Source organism: Stegastes partitus, unplaced genomic scaffold (assembly GCF_000690725.1).
Source record: "Stegastes partitus isolate 25-593 unplaced genomic scaffold, Stegastes_partitus-1.0.2 Scaffold146, whole genome shotgun sequence".
NCBI classification, from domain to species: Eukaryota; Metazoa; Chordata; class Actinopteri; family Pomacentridae; genus Stegastes; species Stegastes partitus.
In genome coordinates this window covers 184,865-204,271 of record NW_007577877.1, presented here as the reverse complement: position 1 = coordinate 204,271, position 19,407 = coordinate 184,865, and the positions used below count along the sequence as shown (strand labels likewise).

At 40.8% G+C, this 19,407-nt stretch overlaps 1 protein-coding gene across 1 annotated transcript in view; it reads left to right on the top strand.

Annotated features, from left to right (window-relative positions):
- The window catches only part of LOC103355401 (PC3-like endoprotease variant B), a 124,908-nt gene that overhangs the window by 30,486 nt on the left and 75,015 nt on the right, over positions 1-19,407 (top strand). The window contains exons 4-5 of the mRNA XM_008279189.1: positions 1,183-1,286; positions 7,710-7,815. Coding sequence (XP_008277411.1) covers positions 1,183-1,286; positions 7,710-7,815 — 210 coding nt within the window. The remainder of the gene's footprint in view (positions 1-1,182; positions 1,287-7,709; positions 7,816-19,407) is intronic.

The window sequence follows — 19,407 nt, the reverse complement described above, 5'->3', positions numbered from 1 at the left end:
TATTTAAATATGTGCTACTTTGGCCTTTGTCTGTCTGTAGTTTAGTCTGTAGTCAATTCTGATTGGTTACATGTTAGGAGTCATGATCTATCAACAGTACAGGATAAACACTGAAAACTTTTATTTAAACATATGTAGAACATATGTAAACAAAGTCATTTTAACTGAATTGTGATGACAAGATTTTCACATTTGTTGCTAGTGAATTAATTCTAAATATCTGTTATTAGTCTCTCTGATTAATATCCAGTATTGGTATCGACTCTTTCTGTTAGTCTGTTCAACTCAGAGGCCCTCAATAAAAACGCATTTATTTAGACATTAATTTATACATGTCAGATTTAACACAAGCCAGGATAAATGCTTGTAATGCACCCAACTTCAGTTTACCACACAGAGTTTGTCCACTGCTATTTGTCCAATGTCAAAGAAGCTTACTGGAAACTGTAGAACTCCCAAACAATAGAGCTCATCCGATCTATTATTTGTGTTTGTCACATGAATAGCACTCTATGAATGAGTTATGCATCCAGGAGCTAATTTTATAATTTACGTTTTACATGTGCTAAGACATGCTCCCCAATCAGGGTAATGCATGTGTAATTATTTGGTCCACAGGAATACTGAACCGTAGAAAGTTGTGTACCAAATCAAATGGTTCAGGACCAAATTGCCCCTAATTAATAATGCTTGAAATATATTCATACATGCTTGTGTGCAATGTTTTATAGCAGCCAGTTCAGAAAAGGCTAGTGTGATATTAATTAATTCAGCAGTACATACAGTAAATTATGGAACAAACTGATTCATATCTATCATATGCGAGAGAGGGCTGAAGAAAAAGTGAATAGCATTGAAAGGGAGTGCTGAATTAGGGTGAGAAATGTAATAAAACTGAGAAGCAGTGTGTGTAACATGAAGTATATGGAGAGAAAGGTGCAAACCTTGATGAGCTGATGGCACGTCCACAGACAGCGAGCCAAGCTGTGCTACAGTAATGAGATGTTAATTATATGCTAATGATATGGTAATCTGCCGGCAGTATTCCACCTCTGTGGAGGGGGATCTGGAAGGGCTTTAACCATTGGTTGGAGACCAAGGATGTCCTGAAGTCAGAGTTCAAGACAAGGAAAGAAGAACTACACGCACACATACACACATGATAGATCTGTGTGCTTGCAGGTTCCCAGAGGACGGAGTCTGAATCTGACAGGCAGCCTGAGGAGAATACGAGTGACCAGTCCCTCACCTTCAATGACCCACTCTGGCCCATGCAGTGGGAGCTGGTGGGTGTAATTATGTGTGTGTATGTGTGTGTTCATTGGTCTTATGTGGAAGTCTCCCTTCTCTCCTCTCGTCTCGTCTTCATGTTGAAGGATGTTCCTCTGACAGGCATAAGTCAGGCAGGCTTTCATGTGTGACTGGAGAGAGAGACACAGAAGATAGAGAGATAGGGAGATCATGGAGACAGAAAGCGAGGGAGAGAGAGGAGGTGAATGGGGTTGTCCATGTTGAACTGAGACAGATGTCGGAGATTGATGAGGCTCACAGCAACACTGACACACAACTGGGCTGCAACAGCAAGACATGCTTATCCTTTCAGCTGAGTCTTGTTCATGCTTTCCAGCCAACATTGTGAAGACCTAAAGGGGTAAAGCAACAGTATGGTTCCGTATGACAATTTCATCTTTACCTTAGAATGCCAGCACAAAATACCAACATCAGTACAGACTATCCAGTAGTTAAACTTACAGCATTTTAATCAATTAATAATCAGAAATAAAACTCAACCAGTGTAAAAAAGCCTCATATCAGCACTTTGATCAGAATCATGTTTCCTTTAAGTGCTTGTATAATCCAGAGGATTCATTTATTTACGGTCAGGGGTGCAATTTTTGTAATTTTGCTTGTGTTCACCACCACAGTGGATCTGAAATTAAGTAAACAAGATGTGATTGAAGTGTAGACTTTTAGTTTTAATTCATTTAATTTAAGAATAATATTGCATTTTTCTGACATTTTTGTTACTGTTTTTGTTCTTAATTGTCTGACAAATTAAGCACATGTCGATTCTGTAGTTCAGTCGAAGAGTTTAATTTACATTTGGAGGATGTCCGTGGGAATTCTCAATATGTGGTTTTAGAGGTGTTGATGCACCTGAAGGACACTGCTATTCCATTCAAAATCAAAATAGCAGAAAGACAGCTGAAACTTAAGGAGTCAAATGAACAATTTGGTACATTCTTTAAAAAAGGAATGGCACAGGTGAGCTCAGGCAGAGAGGCAGGTGTATCATTGTCAAAGTCTACAATCAAGAGATGCCTTCATAAATGTAAATACAGAGAGTTTGTCTCAAGATGCAAACGCTTGTTCTGGTTACCTTTTTTTTTTTTTTTGCTGTTGTTGTTTTGTTTCACCTGTTTAACGTAGACTGACTTATCCCTGTATTCTGGAGTTATTGTTTATTGTATACAATACTCGTGTAAAATCAATGAATAGATTTTAGAAAGGAAAAAAAAACATTAAAGAAAACAGAAAGGCGAGGATAGTGTTTGCTAAAAAAAACATCTCAAACAAAGACTTTTTTGGGCAGATGAAACCAGATGAACTAGTACCAGCATGACAAGAAGACAAGAGTGTATAGAAGGAAAGGAGGGGCTCATGATCCAAAGCACATCATCTGTCAAACATAGTGCAGCTGTAGTTATAGCATGGACATGTGTGGTTGTCAATGGAACTTAGTCACTTGTGTTTATCGAGGATGTGACTGCTGATAGAGGTAGCAGGATAAATTCTGAGGTGTATAGAGCTGGACTTCCTGCTCAGAGTCAGTCAAATGCTGCAAACCTGATCAGGCGGCGCCTCACAGTACAGATGGATAATGACACAAAACCTACTGCGGAAACAACCCAAGAGCTTCTTAAGGCAAAGAAATGCAATGTTCTTAAATAGCCAAGTTATTCATCTGACCTCAAGCAAACTCAGCTGCTTTTACCTAAAGACAAAACTGAAAAGCAGAAAGAGCAGCAATCAAGCAGCAACTGCAGTAAAGGCCTGGCAACGCATCTCGAGGGAGGAACTCAGCATCTGAGGATGTCCATGTTTTCCAGACTTCAGGCAGCCATTGACCTAAAGGCATAATAATTATGTTAGTTTGGCGTCTTATATAATAATGGAGCAACTATGTATTAAATGGCTGTAATTCCCAAACGGTGAAACATGTACCACCATTTTGGTTGAACATGCAACCAAAAATCTGTCAACTGTGATGGAATAATTTCATTGGTCACGCTGGTGTGTCTGACATTCAAGAGGTCTGGCTTTGTCTGTCTCTTGGTCACCAGTCTAGCTTGATACAGTCACATGCTTTTAGTTCGGATAAATCTTACGTTTGGATGCCTGTTTCACTGTTTTCCCACTAGTTGCTAATTTCATACCTGTTTGAGCTGTGTTGCCTACTAAGTTACTGCAGCTTCACATTTGTGTTGGTACCAAGAAAATATTGAAGTTCGATACGCACTGATAAGAGTGCTTAATGATCAGCGTGTTTCCATCTATACAGTACAGTAGCTGTGCACCATTGTAGTTAGTCTTTATGGCTGCTTATTTGAAGCATATGAACAGACGCCTTATTGAGCATGTTTATCTAGAAATGTTTTTAGGATTTTAAAATTAAGTTAAATAATTTGACAGCAGTTTCTGTTTGCCACAAAAGCTCAATATACTTTGATAATTCGTTTATTCTTACCAGATTATAGTTAACAGCATCATTTTAATCTGTATTTCTAATAAACCTCTGGGGTGCTATTGCCAAGGATACGCACTTGTCTAGCAGGGCAGCAAGGCTCAGCCAATGGACACGGCGCATGTTCTAGACTGACATGTGAGGCAGTAATCTGGCAGAACGAGGAGGAGGAGAGGCGGGGTCAGAGATTCACCACGGCAACCAGTAACAGATTGACTGACAGCTCAGCTCTTGGGGCAAGATGGAGGGGCGAGAGTCAGGATGGGGCGGAGGTTGGTTGAGACAGAAATGGAGGAAGTGCGGAGAGAAGGTAGGGGAATATTAGGCAGAAGTGAAAGAAAAATTTGACTGTGCTTTTCTTCATATTAAAGCAAGTAGTCCACCTCAATAATTCAGAAAGTCTCAACAAGATTGTTGTATCTTGATGTATGTTCTACAGCACATACTATAACACGATACTGAACAGATTATACTGTATAGTTCACTTTAGCTATATATGCTGATTGCAAAAATTGAATCACAGAGCATAATTATCAATCACTCAGTCATCTTTGTTTCTCTCTCCCACTCGCTCGCCTTCCTCTCCTGCCTTCGTTCTGTTGTGTTTAATCAGCCTCTGGTGGACGTAGATATTGATTGAGGGTCAGTAATCTGCTCAGGGTTAGTAGTCTGCCAGGACCAGACAAATATATGTGTGTGCATGCTAGCTTTATGTTCACTAAAAGCTGGTGTGTACATGATCAGCGAGAAGCATACACACACTCACACACACACACACATCAGAAAAGTGCAGCCTATTGTGCCCTCACCAAGGCTGAGTTCAACTCCTCCAGAGGAGCTCGTTCAAAGCTGCTAAAATCCATACAGCTTCATGAACCGTGGTTGCTGTGGATGGTGTGTGCGTGAAGGGTTTTTCCCTACATTGCAGAATTTTCGGTGCTTCCCAAAGAGGTCTCAGCCAGCCCCAAAGGAAAATCACCAGCATCAAAATGATAACAACTGAGAATAAAATGGCAAGTCAGTGTTTTTACCACTTTTGTTAATTGACGTCTCATTTGCTCAGCTATTATATACAATTTTTGTTTATCAAATGGTCAGCAATAGTAGAAAAATCTTCCTTGCCTGTGCTGTACACAGACTAATCATGCTTACTTTTATGTGTAGTTACACCCTCCAAAGGCCCATTCTGCTCCAAGAAAAACCCTGGTGTGGGTATGTGTGTGTGTTTGTATACTTTCGCTGAGGGGCAGCTGAGATAAAGGCAGAGAAGCAAGAGACTGTTTTGTCGTCGTTCTGTTTACATATTTGCCTTGTGCATAGAGAAAGTGTGTATGGGTGTTTGTTTTGTGCTATATTGTCGCGTGAACTTTTCACAACTCCCTATATGTGTGTATGTATATACGTGTGTGTGTGTGTGCACAAATGTGTATATGCTTGAGAGACAGGACTGTTATATTCCAGTGCTTCAGAGAACGATTATCATTCTGTGCATGATTCTGTGTGTGTTCACGTGTGTGTGTGTGTGTGTGTGTTCACGTGTGTGTGTGTGTGTGTGTGCGTGTGTGTGTGTGCGTGTGTGTGTGTGTGTGTGTGTGCGCGTGTGAGAGGGAGAGAAGCTTGTGTTGTTGGCCATCACTTCATGAGTGTGTGTGTGTGTGTGTGTGAGTGAAGTGAATCAGCGTTCAAGATGCCTCTCTGTGGGCTTATATCCAAGTTCACAGAGGTGTGTGTCTGTTTTTTTTTTTTTTTGCACACATATGTTCTAGTGTACCTTGTTTGTGTGCAAGATGTGTGTGTCTGTGTGTATGTGGTCTCCCCAGGGCCAGTCCTCGTGCTCCGGTGGACGTTAGCCTGCTAGCTGCTTCCATTCATCTGCTTTATTCGTACACACTACAAAGCAATGCTACTCCCCAGATGCAACCCCCCAAACACACATACAAATGCGTGCACAAACACACACACACACACACACACACATCCTACCCCCCTACTGAGCCATTTTTTCCCATTGTGCTTTCTCTTCCCCTCTTTCTCGTGCTCTCTCTTCATCATGATAACAACAACAGAGTTGAAGCCTCTTGAAACACTCATTTTGAATATCAAATTGCTTGTGTGTGTGTGTGTGTGTGTGTGGGCAGGAGAGTGTTGGGAAGCTGCTGACATTTTTGGTAAGACAGTTTGTGCGCTGCCTTTTTTCGCACTACCTTTAAGTGTATGTTTGTCTGTCAGTGAGCATGTGTTTGAATGCAGATGCAACATTTAAGCTTCAAGTGAATGTATGTAGTTTGTGGGGCCACTGAGGCTCATGGGAGTTGTTGCCGTGGTTCTTTTGTGTTACAATTGTGGGGTCGTTGCTGTGCAGCAGCGGGCAGATTTATGTGTTCGTATTTGTGTTTTTTGTGTGTGGATAGATTTGTGGTTTGAGGTGCAAGGATGAAAGATCTGTCTCTGTGACTTGCCCATGAACTCTTTGGGCTCCTTATAGCACTCTGAACCCACATGTTGTTTCTGAGTGCATCACTGGATGAGCACCAGTTTTCTCACATGAACACACAACCCGGTGACTTAGGTAAATATATCCGTTCATGTACATGTAGCACAGATCTGCAGCAAATATGTTCACGTACAGTATGTAGCCCAAGAAGTACATTATTAGCAGGCAGTAGGAGCTTACTGATTTTCAGCCTGGCTGATAATCAGACTTGATATTCAGCATTTTTCGTATTATCAGTATTGTTGTTTTTCTTTGTTTGTTTTTTAATTGACTCCAGATAAAATTAATTAATTTCTCAAAAAAAGAGCTACTTTGGTCTTGATGCAGTCACCATTTTGCTTTGTCCGTAGTTACTCTGTGGTCTTAAGCAATGCCCCCCACAGCACAAATACTCAATATTGGTATCAGCCCTGAAAAAAATCATATAATTTGACACCTTGCAGGCTATAATATACAGTCAAGTCTTGACTGGAAATAAGTATCATACTTACACACATCTGTATACCCTAGACAACCCAATATGTACCAGCAATGGATACACTACTTACCATGTTTTTTGATACTTGCACTCCTTATGATTTACTTTGAATTGACTAAAACTGAAAACTAAGCAAAGGAATTTGTCATGAGTAGAAAATTAATTTCTTCATAATTTTATTTACAAAAATATCCCCTCTTTTGGAGAGTGTACACCATCTCTGGCTATGGCAATGGGTCTCTGAAATTAACTTGACTGTCCACTCTGCTGCTGCAGCGCTGCTACTGCCAGCACTAGCTTTCTACATTAAGTTTGCCTTTGATAATGGCCATCAATAATATAAGGTCTGATTTCATTTCATTATAATATTAATTTATATGGAGTTTGGTTTACCCTCATTCAGAGCAAGAGAATGTGGGAGAGAGAAAGAGAGCACTGGAAAAATACTGCCCTTCACCTACTGTCCACTTAACCTATTGACATAATGTAATTATATCCTACACTGGAGTTCTGCTAGGACTATGTAGTACAACATGTAGCCTCAACTCTCTCCTTTAATAAAATGCTTTTAATAAAATGGCCAGAAAGCACACTTTTTTACACTTTTGCCTGTCTACAATATAGAAATAGGCATTGTGAGTGTAGTTAAAGGTGTAGTGTTGCTTGTATGATACCAGTGCGACTGTCAAAATCTCTGTTTTTGCTGAGAACCACACATCATGCGTGTATACATAAAAAAAAAATTTTAAAAGCTGACACGCCAAATCTCTAGATAAAGCGCCGCCGCAACCACAACTGTGCCGCGTTGCTATTAACATGAGTGCTGAAATGAAAAGCTAAAGGTTCTGCGACTGTCACACGTGAGGTGAGCAGTGTGGCTCGGGTGTAAGAGTGCCACAGACACAGATGACAGTTGTCCTTTTCAAGTTGTGATTATAATGTTTTTCTGTGTGTGCGTGTGCGTGTGTGCGTGTTTGTGTGTGCGTGTGTAGTTTGCGCAGGGTGAATACAACTCCAGTGGGGTTGACCTGAACGTGATGCCGGTCTGGAGGAACAACATTACCGGTAATGGAGTAGTGGTCAGCATCATTGATGATGGTGAGTCTGACTTCAACGCAGCACACACACACACACACACTTATCTTGACTGAGCCATTTACATCGGTACAGCTTTCATATTAAATAAAATACACCGGTTATACAGGTGTGAGTTTTCTGGCATCCAACATTCATGGAATGTTTTTAAATATTTACAAAAACAAAATATTAATTTTTAACAGGACTCTTTCTGGGTGAGCTGGTAATTTAATTTTAACTGTAGATTATTTTTTTTGATTTAAATCTTAATTAGAAAACTGCATCATGTGACACTCCTTTGTCCAATATTTTGTCACAGAGCGCTGTGTCCTATCATAAAAGATCTCAGATTAGGGAAGACTTGTCACGTTTAGCGTGATGAAACTTAAATGTGGCCTTGAGAGGAGAGGGTGAATGATTTATGTTAGTGCCCCCCCAACATCCTCTCTCACCACCGCCACCACCACCACCACCACCCTACCACCGTCATCTTCGTCTCAGTCACGCCACAATGAGAATTCATTTCTCTCTGATTGCTGGGATATCTGGCAACAAGGGAAATGAGAGAGCGGCATCTTATGGGCTCATTCATCAAGAACTAATTGAAGCCTCACTAGTCTCAAGTGCTGATAGAGCTGGAGTAGTTTTTGGAGTGTGCTGTTTTGTCTGTGTGTGTTAAAGTGTTCATGTGGCACTTTCTCTTTGCATTCTAGTGCCTCTGACTCTGCAGTATGTGTGCAAAAGTGACAGTCTTCTAAGAAACACCATGTTTATGTGTGTGTGTGTGGGTTCTTACCACTTGTTTGCATGCGTGTGTGTTTGTTCATAATTGCGTCGGTTTTTAGTGTCTGGTTTTGATGAAAGATGCTGCTGTTGTGGTGAGCTGCTGTGGACAGAAGGCCTTCTTTCTGCTCTGCATCCCTCTGCATACAGACAGACCCTCTGTGTGTGTGTGTGTAAGTGTGTAAGTGTGTGCGTGTGGGTGTATGGGTGGCGAGAGGTGGAGGGCGGATACAGAATGAGCAAGCAAGCAAGAGAGAAGGAGAAAGAAATTAAATAGAGGAAGGATATAGAGGGAAATGTCAGGAGAAAGCAAAAAGGATTCAGAGAGGGGGTGAGAGTGTATGTGTTAATGTATGTGTGTGTGCATGCATGTGTGTGTGAATGAGACAGAGAGTATTAGACTTGCACCACTGAATCTCCTCTCCTCTGAGGCTATTGTACTCTGCTCCACCTCTCTGTATTGATTCCACTGGGCAAGAGCTCCCTCACTCTTTCTCCTTCGCTCTTCGTCTCTTTCTTTCTTCCTTCCTTCTTTCTCTCTTCCTCTTCCTTTTTCCCTGTTCCCTCTTTGTTAACTAGGAGGTGACTTTTTCCTCTGGCCACCCTTCTTTTTCTTTTTTTTTTTTTCTTTCCCTCCTCCTCTTCCGTCTTTTTCTTCATCGCACCCTCTCTTCCTCCCTCCTTTCTTGGACAGTCTGCCTCTCACAGCTGAAGGATCATGTACACGCTCACCTTTAGCCACCTTTCAATCGATGCCTATTGATTTTGATATCACAATGAAATAAATAATTTTCCTTTGAGTGAAAGCGCCCCAGCCCCTCCTCCTCCACTGTCCTTCTCGATCTCCATCCTTCAGTTCAACCCCTCTCTTTTCGAGGTAATGTAATTGGCATCTGAGGCCGCTCCTCTACAACCGTTGAATCACATTCACCGTGCCACCTTCAATTTGTATAACTGGGTTTGGGTTTGCTCTGACTCCACTGTTCCAGACTGTTCTCTCACAGTCGGACTATTAGATATATTTACGTCAGCCTTCTGTTATTGCTATACTTCTAGCATGAGCCTTAAAAACTCAAAGCTCAATAAAATCATGCGCCTCATTTATCAACCGTCTGTAAACCACATTTTCATTTCTACACATAGAATCTGTGCACCTACAGTAATCATAAGTACATTTTCATTACACATGCAAACCTCATCTCTTCTGACAGTCATGTAACATATTTCATTGCTTCTGAAGATGTGCATTCACTGTTTTATGTTGGGGATCAAATTATATTTTATTAAATATGGTGCCATGTTAAGTTACACAAAACCTATTTAATTTTATCTCTAAGGGTTCATTCAATTGTAACTAATCTGCATTGAAAAAGAACTGTTGTGTTTATGTACCAATAATTTAATAGCTTTATTTTAATTGTTTTTATTTAATGTTAATTACTTTTAGTTTTGGCAATTCTTGGTTCAAATTTTATCAACATCAGTTCTGAAGATGTTAAATAAAACAGTTGGGTAAGAAAAGAAGAGAAACCTGACCGGGTGAGCACGCCAGATCATGTGTAGTTTAACATTCATAAATAATTAGCATTACAAAAATGAAGTATTGGAATAGTGACGTTGAAGGACACGGTGCAGAATACCACAATATCAGCTTCCTACACTTCCCCTCCTCCTGTATCTTAAGCTCATTATTTGTAGTGTTGCTCATATTTATCTCTCTTACTGTGGACTACATTTGTCCACAGCAAGTATCTCTACATTAAGGCTTCTGGAGCCTTCAAATGGATGAGTTGATCACGTACGGCATTCTGGGGGGCGTTTCTTTATGTAAATAAGCTTGTACGCACAAGAATGTAGACTAGGTGAGATTTTTCATTTTTCCCAGAATAAAAGCACAAGTACACACATTTGATTAATACCAACTATCGTGTTTGGGCAGTTCCTCTAAGCACACATTAAGAACTGTGCATAGTTTGATAAATGAGGCCCCTGGACACTTTTATAGGAGAAATAAAAGACAGCTGTCACATACTGTGCACGTCAACATAAGCAGTGCTCATTAGCCTGTCGTCAATGGATTATGCCCGGCGAGTAGGTAAAGGATATAGATTCATCAGAGAAATTGCATCCACTCCCCCCCTCCACCCACCAACCTTGTCCCGCCACTGTACAACAGTGTCCCTGTCACCCAGCTATCAACGCCGGCCTCTGTCCGTCATGGCCAGGCGGGCTAGAAGCACTCCCATATCGATCGGCGCTTACGCCATTGTCATTACATGTCATTGGTACACAGAGAAACACAGGTCGCAAGCTAGAGTGGGAGATGGAGGTAGAGCGATGGATGGGTTGATGGATGAAGAGAGAAAGTAATGAGAATTTACACAAAGACGACCGAACAATGTCAAAGGTAATTCAAAGAGCAGTGAGTCCTATAATACAGGGCTGTTTTATGTCACACTGATTTGCCAAGTGTATGGAAATAACTCTTTTTCAATATGCTATCTTCTTCTGCTCTATGCTAGGTGTCAGGATGGTATGTAAAAATATCTGTAGGTAAACATCAATTTGAGCCAGCACTGTACCCTGGAGCAGATGTAGACATTGTACCATTTCTTCTTTCTTTTTTTGTGTCTGAGGAATTAGAGACCACAGTAAGTCGAAAGTAGGATTTTGTAGTTGCTCCTTGAAAAGCGGTACACTGTGGGGATAATGTAAGCCTGATATAGATGCAGAGCTGTATTTATGTTGTCATAGCGTATGTATCTATCGCTTGATGTAGGAGGTGTGATAAAAGATTTTATGGCTGATTATGAAGGCTTACGTCGCCGCTCTAAGAGGTAGAGCTGTATTTTTGATATTCTACAACCCAAGCTGATTGACTTAATGAGGTGTGTCCACACAGTATAAAAAGGGTTTACTATACTGTCTGCTCATGTTGTGTGTCACAGGAGAATCGCGTGGGTCAGAGTCTTGCAGAAAAGAATGCATCTGTGACAAGTCAATTTAGATAATTAACTTTGGTATCGTCAGTACTTTACGGTGCAGTTGAATCTGCTTTTAATTTACTTACTATATTGTTGATGTCATTGTACATGGTCTACACTGTCAGTTAAAGGCCTTTTGAAACATCTCCATTATTAAAGTGCCCTAATATTAGTCATCCAAAATATCTACTCCATATTTTGCCATTTTAGAACAGCTGGCCTTGTGTCATTTAATTAAACTGCATTATCGTATCAATGGAGCTACAAGAAGAAATTCAAATGTTGTGAAAAAGAACATTATGTTTTAAATTGACAATATCGATAATACTTGATAAGTATTTGTATGTTAGTGATCTGTTTGTATGTGTTGACTCATTCATTCATGCAATACAGAGTTAGTTCCTTTTAGTGAATTAGTATCCATCCCAACTTGTATTTCTCTACTTCAGTAAAAATTAAAAACTGGCCATAATTTCTCTAATCACTTTGCATTAGAAATGTGTTCACACAAGCCACTGAGCACACAGCCGGCTGCTGTTGAGATTCTCCTTAGTACAAAATAATAACACCAATTACACGATTATCTTTACTCTGAGCAACAAAGTCCTCAAAAAGTAACTTACCAGAGAAGTTGCTAAGCAACACAGGCGTACCTGTTTGAACATATTTTTTGGTTATTAAAGTTAGTATTTATGGTACAGTGGCTTCAAATGGTACTCAGCTGTTACTGCCAGGTTTATATTTTTTAAGTTGCAGTTAACTGTATTTTTAGAACATTTTGTAACTGGCCAAAAGCTGTTACAGTTAAAATTGTGTACTTTATCCTATAGGTTGTGGTGTTTGGATGGTGTTTTCAACATTGAGAGCCCAAGGTTGGTAACTGTGTAATAAGATAAACCTCATCGGTACAGTGTGTGTGTCTCAGTATCTTCTCATCAGTGTCTGTAAATACTTGTATGCTCACTGTGCGTATGCATTCATGCATTAAGGTGAGCTCCTGGCTTAAGTCCAAAGACTGTCAGAAGCCTGTTTGTGCATGTGTGTGTGGTGCTGTTTGGTAGAAATGACACTGGCCGGCCATGTAAAAGTGTGTCTGACAAGGGGAGCGACGGAGTCAGCGCTTTTTTTTCCTCCCTCCTCGCCCCCCGCTGTTCAATCCATCCAGCTGCTGTCACCACAGGGGAGCAGACAATCTATCAAGGCATCGGGATGCATTCTCCTCACCTGCGCCGCGCCTTTAATGAACAGCCAACATGATCCCGGCTGACAAGCAGGAAATGGATGTAATAAAGATTGTTTCTGCATGCTCTTTGCATCCCTGATAAATCACCTCGCTGTGCAACAGATACGGGAGCCACATGGAAATTTGATTTCACACGGCAAGGGGGAGGAAGAAGAGAGCAGTGGGGGGAAAAGAGAGCTGCTAGTGGCAGGGTCACTCTATTTTATTCCTCTTTTTCTCCAGTGGAGCAGTGGAGCAAGATGTGTGGGGGTTGAATGGAGGGGCTGTTTTTGTTTTTTTTGTTATTTTTTGTGTGTTTGCTCTTACTTATCCCTCTAACACTCTGTTACGCCTGAAACATGCCTCCGTCCCTTGAAGTTTAAAACCACAATAGATGATGTGTGCAGATGTTCACATAGGTGTCAGTCATCATAATTGGATATAACATTAATGTGTGCACTAGGGGGCAGGGCGGCATTTACCAAAACCACGAAACACAGGAAAAAGGGAAGGAACCTGAAGATGAAAACATACTTTCATAGCAAGAAAATACATCTAGTAAGCTAAAATAAATAATCAAAATGAACACAACTTTTTCAGTGTAACTGTAGTTTGTAAAAGTTAAGTAAATTAAAGTTAATAGCGTAATGAGTTGGTTGAAAGTTGTCCAACTAACTTTTAATGTTTTAGGCTACATGACATAAAGAAGTCAGCACCCTTACTGGATGATAATCTGTGTGTAGAAAACATGGATGCCATTGTTCTTGTATTGCAGGGTAGAGCTAGAAAGGTGTTGCATAATATATGAAAGCAAAAGTAAGATCACAGTTTGAACATGTTTATCTGCTTAGCTTACCTGCTTAATATTAGCTAAGGATATTTAGGTGTACACTGATACGGCACAGCATTAGAACCACTGACGGGTCAAGTGTATATTATTAATCGTCTCATTGCAATACAGTGTTCTGCTTGTAAACTTGTGGTCAGAGCACAACCTGCTAAGATTCACATTAAAACAGATCAACACACTTTAATTTGTTCCCTGAATCTTTACACTTGTGTCTTTGGTTTTGGAAAGACTTTAATTGGACTAAAAGGATATTTGCTTTTTCTGTTGATTGTACATGGCCTGCCCATTTTAAGTTTTGTTTCTTTTCTTAACTTCAAGTTACTTTTGCTGGCAATAGATACCAGTAAAAGTTCATGATTTTGGTCCGTTCACACAAACTACTCTATATTTTTGAAAATGGGGCATGCTAGAAAACATTTTTGAGATGACCAGATATAATTGTATGCATTGCAGAGTTACATTTAACATTAGCAAGCCTACACCTACCTTTAATTGTCCCCGTGCAGCGTGGGTTCTCTCTGGGTTCTCCGGCTTCCTCCCACACAGTCCAAAAACATGTTGAGGTTAATTGGTGATTCTAAATTGTCCGTAGGTGTGAATGTGAGTGTGCTTGGTTGTCTGTCTCTAAGTGTAGCCCTGTGATAGACTGGCGACCTGTCCAGGGTGTCCCCTGCCTTCGCCCTAAGTCTGCTGGGATAGGCTCCAGCCCCCCCAGTGAGGATTAAATGGTGTATAGATAATGGATGGATGGAAGTTGTCAAATTATTACAAATACTTGCCCTTTTCACAAACAACTAATGAACTACATCATGTTTAGGTTCCCCCAACCATGTAATGGAGCATACATTTTTATATGTTATGTAATTTTAAGTACTGACCTTGTTTCTCGCATCTAAACTCATGTAATGGAGAAGTGCAGTGTAGTTAATAGTGCAACTAATGCAACCAGTTTGCACTGTGTTTGGGAGGAAAGAATAGATCAGCCCACGATCAGACAACTTATTCTGGTATAATTATATTATAAGCACATAATAAAACACAAACCCTGGCCAGCTGCCATGACTGTAGGATGACCAGCCGATCCTGGTGCGATGTAGGTGGAGAACTGATCTAATTAGAGCTGCAGTCTAAGTGTTTGTCAGAAACACACCGTACATTACTTCACACTTTACACTGGACGTTATAAAAGTGGTGACGTATTTGCTAAAATTTAGGCAAAAGCTGATCATAGACAGCACATGTCAATTTCTTCAAGGAGACATATGCTTCTAGTGTAGACAGGAAGTTGAAGGGCAAAATTATTGGCCTGTGCCACGCTGCAGCATGTCTGTCATCCACACTGAGTTCTAAGTAAATGGTGGGGAGTCTGAGGTTTTTAAACCAGCATTCTGACAGTTGTTTGGCCAATTGAATCACATTAGTCAAATAGTGAAGGGGTGTTAAGCTGTCTGGGGAGGAGTCTCAGGACTGCCTTGTAAGTGGCTGATAAGTGGGGTTGTAAACCATCTCCTCTGTCTTGTGATGTTGTTTCAGGTTGACGTAGATGGCTTCCTTCACTCCCCCTTCAAATCATTAATCTTCTCTGGCCAAAATGTCCATTGTTGGGCTCAAATGTGTGTCCTTTACCCTCTAGATCCTGGCTTTTGTTTCCCCAGTATACAGGTCTGTACATTACTTGCTGAGTAATGTAGGACCTGTAGTTGAATACACTACATTGGTTAAATTTGGAGGGGGAGCCTCTCAGTTGAGAGGTAAAACATCCTTACAAAGTCCAGTTGCCTCCATTTTAGCACTAAGACACACTGTAGCACCAAACAGCACATCATGCTAGCAAGAATTCACCCACATGCGCACCTGTCCAGACTCACTGTAGCAGTCCTCTAACAGAAAAGGCATTCACAGTGAGGGTGAGAAGAATGAGGGGGGCGAAGAGAAGAGAATAATGATTAGAGTTGGGGAGAAATAATAGTAGGGAAACGGGAGAAATACACAGGGAATGGAATATAGGAGAATAAAGGAGAGCGAGATTGAGATATGGAAAGGATGGGGGGGGGGTAAGATAGGGAGGGAGAGGGGGGGATGCAGATATGGGGGTGGGTGGGTAATTTATGATTTAATCTAATGCAGTCTGGACCTGCTGTAAGTCACACAGACCTCAGCTGGGAAAGCGAGGGAGGGAGAGATGGAGAAATCAAGAGAGAGACATTAACCTTTCCTTGAAGCGAGTATGAAGCTGTTTCATCTGACCACCATCCACCCCGTAAACCTTTTCTCCTCTCCATCTCTACTTCCTGCTACCTTTGATTTTAGTAACTGCTCTTCTAGGGCTGCACTTCCCAAATGCGTTATGTAATCGTAATCAACTTTGGTTCCACTGAGTTCAAGTATGAATCTGAAAACACACTTAAGTTGTTTTTGTTGCTTTATGTAACCAGTTGATACAGATTTCTTGTGACTGAAGCCAAACTCCATGTGTTGGACCAAACACCTGATGATGTCTTTTGCGCAGGAAGTAATGCCTACATGTCTTCTGATGTGTTTTTGTTAAAAACAGGAGAAGTCTAGGGTGGAAAAACAAACTCAAACTTCGTCAACAGAATAAAGCCCAAGGAAAAATCTGTCAGAAAACCGCCTACACTACTCAACTGACAAGTTATTGCCGGGAAGTGCAGAGTAAAGGCATGAAAGATGGAGGCAAACTCAATTACAAAATGAGAAATTTAAGGAGTACAAAGTGTCACATCTGCAGATCATATATGTCTTCTACACACTCATCCTGTACCTCAGTATGAGGTAACAAACAGTCAATCTGCAACACAGGCTTCTCCAGCAATCAGTTTTTGCCACTGGCAATGCCGCTGGTATTTTAGGCTGTCTTTGTACTTCTTGAAAAATAAAATATGACTTTGGTTTGATTTTCTGGGACCACATATGCGTCACATAGAAGTACAACTTTTTGGATCGTGAAATGAGTTTGTGTTGCTCCAAAGGGCAGCAGGTATTGGTGGCTGACTGTAACTGGACTCACAAGGGAGCTGCTTAAATATGCCGTGTTTGGGTGAAATATCACAAATAATCAGTATCATCAATAATCAGCTGCTGCCACTGGCATTGCTGCTGGCATTGTAGATGCTGTCTTGGAAAAGAATATATGATTTCAGTTGAAATATCTTTGATCACGCACAGAGTGTCTGTGGAGCAGTGTCTAGTTAAGTAGTGATGAGAAAACTATGATATAAGGTCATTTCACAGCAATTGACAATCGTATGAACACTGCAGTTTTATTTGTAGAAATACATATGGTGTATGAATATGATGTACCACACAGTAACGTTTTACTTTCTGTATTTTACCTTTGTGATGATGAGTGACATCGGCCTCTGTATATCTTCATAGAACAGAGATACATACGGTATGCTCTATCTTTACCATAAAGTAAATTCTATCCTACCTTCTCATTAGTAAACAAGACAGTTCTTCCCTGAAATGTTCATTTACTGAGAGAGAATCACAGCCAGAAGGTTTGCAGTGGAGGCAATGTTTGGATGTGTGGTGTTGAAAAGGAGAAACTCCTCAGCCTTTTTTCAACTTGCTTCATGTTGTCTTCACCCTGAGAAATCTCAACCATGAAATGTGGAAGCCACTGTAACCCTGACATGAAATGATATTTTTTGAGTGTTAGCTACAGCATATCGAGACCACATGAGTGTGTTGTATACATCCATCCATTTATTCATCCCTTATCCATACTCACTTTATCCTTTTCATGTTAGCAGTGGACTTTAGCCCATGGCACCTAACGCTATGCCAGAGGCAAGGTACATCCAGGACAGGTAGCCAGTCGATCGCTGAGCTAGAACAGCCAACCATTCACACACACATTCACTCCCACTGGAAAATTTGAGTTTTCAGCCAACATAACCTAAACTGGAGACCATGCAAACCCCACTGGCGGGCAGGTTTAAAAGCAGAAACCCCCTGTCAATGATGGTGCTGAACGCTGCACAACCATGTTGTAAACACAGATTAGACAAAAGCAGTACACTGTAATGAAACTAAAATATAGAGAACCAGATTGACTGGGTCAATTTAACACATCACACTCTGCTTGCAGGTGTTGTGGAGCAACATTTAACATGAGGTAGAAGTTGTGGAAGCTTTTGTAGATTCAGACAGAGCTGTGTTAAATCTGATAAATGCCTTTAAGTGATGTAATTTGAATGAGTTTTGGTTAAAGTTGAGTACTAAATCTGAAAATGCAAAACATTAGCCACTGTTTGAATAACACATCAGTGTATTGCTGAATTGGTAGTATGTATCAATGAAGCAATACATACTAAGTATTTTATTGTATTGTAAGTATGAAATGGCACATATCATGCATATTTGCAGGTCTGTCATATCTTTGCATGATTTTCAGAGCAAAAACATCTTATTTGTCTTATATTGAACCTTTATGCAGCCCAAAGATTCTGTCACAGTCTGGCATATTCAGCTCCTGTAGACCCTTTGCAGACCTGTACAACACTCTGAAAACAAACAACAGTAGTTGGATTTTGATTATTTTTCTCAATCTTAACCCAAAATATCAGCTTCTCAAACACGTGTGTGCATGTTGAAGCCAAGTCAACATGTCAACAACCCACTGAACAACCATAGCAACTAGGATTGTTTGAAGACATGACAAGACGAATGATCTGATACCAGTTCAATGGTAGGAGTAGAGGTTACACAGCATATGAGGCATTCGAGGCTGAAGTTTTGACTTTTGACTTTCAGAGAGTACATGGTTGGATAGATTTGCCACATGTTTTGGAACTTTTACCATCTATATTAAAGACGTCTGTTCAACATCAGTTTAATGAATTCCAGAAAATCACACAGAGCATGAATTCCTCCTTTAAAAGTTTGAAGTAGAGTGGAAAAGTCAAAAATCTGTGACAAGCTACTGAGTAACATCTGGGTGTTTCGAAGACCTGGCAGGACTTTTAAATACAAAATGTTCTCTGTTCCAAGACACCTGAAAGAGGACAGACACGTGCAGATGTAAAGCTAAAAGATAGTGAAAATCCAAGCCTTGTGAAAAGCATATGATCATCCATCCATCCATCCATCCATCCATCCATCCATCCATCCATCCATCCATCCATCCATCCAACCCATCTCAGCCGACTCAGGGCAAAGGCAGGGGACACCCTGGACAGGTCGCCAGTCTATCACAGGGCTACACTTCAAGACAGACAGCCAAGCACACTCACATTCACACCTATGGACAATTTAGAATCACCAATTAACCTCAGCATGTTTCTGGACCTTCTCGGAGGAAGCCGGAGAACCCAGAGAGAACCCACACTGCATGGGGAGAACATGCAAACTCCACACAGAAAGATCCTGGTGCCCACCACCTCGACGCGAACCGGCGACCTCCTTGCTGCGAGGCAACAGTGCTACCAACTGCACCACCTTGCAGCCCCCATATGATCAAAGAAGGCAAAATATTGAATATCTAGGAAACAGTATCTCAGTCTTCTGGAGGATGACACTTGCATTGGTAAAGCCCGGCCACACTTCTGGCCACAACTTTATTAGCTGTGGAACCCTTGTGTAAAATAGCACTTTAATGCAAAGTTTGTCAGACATTTATTCCGACAAGTCTTTCCCGAGGATCCCTAGCATGAAACACTGTCAATGTTGTCACGTCCTACTGCAGTTTCTTGTCTTCCACCTGGATACAAACAAAGCAAATTGTTGCCCTCAGAAACAGAGTGAACCAG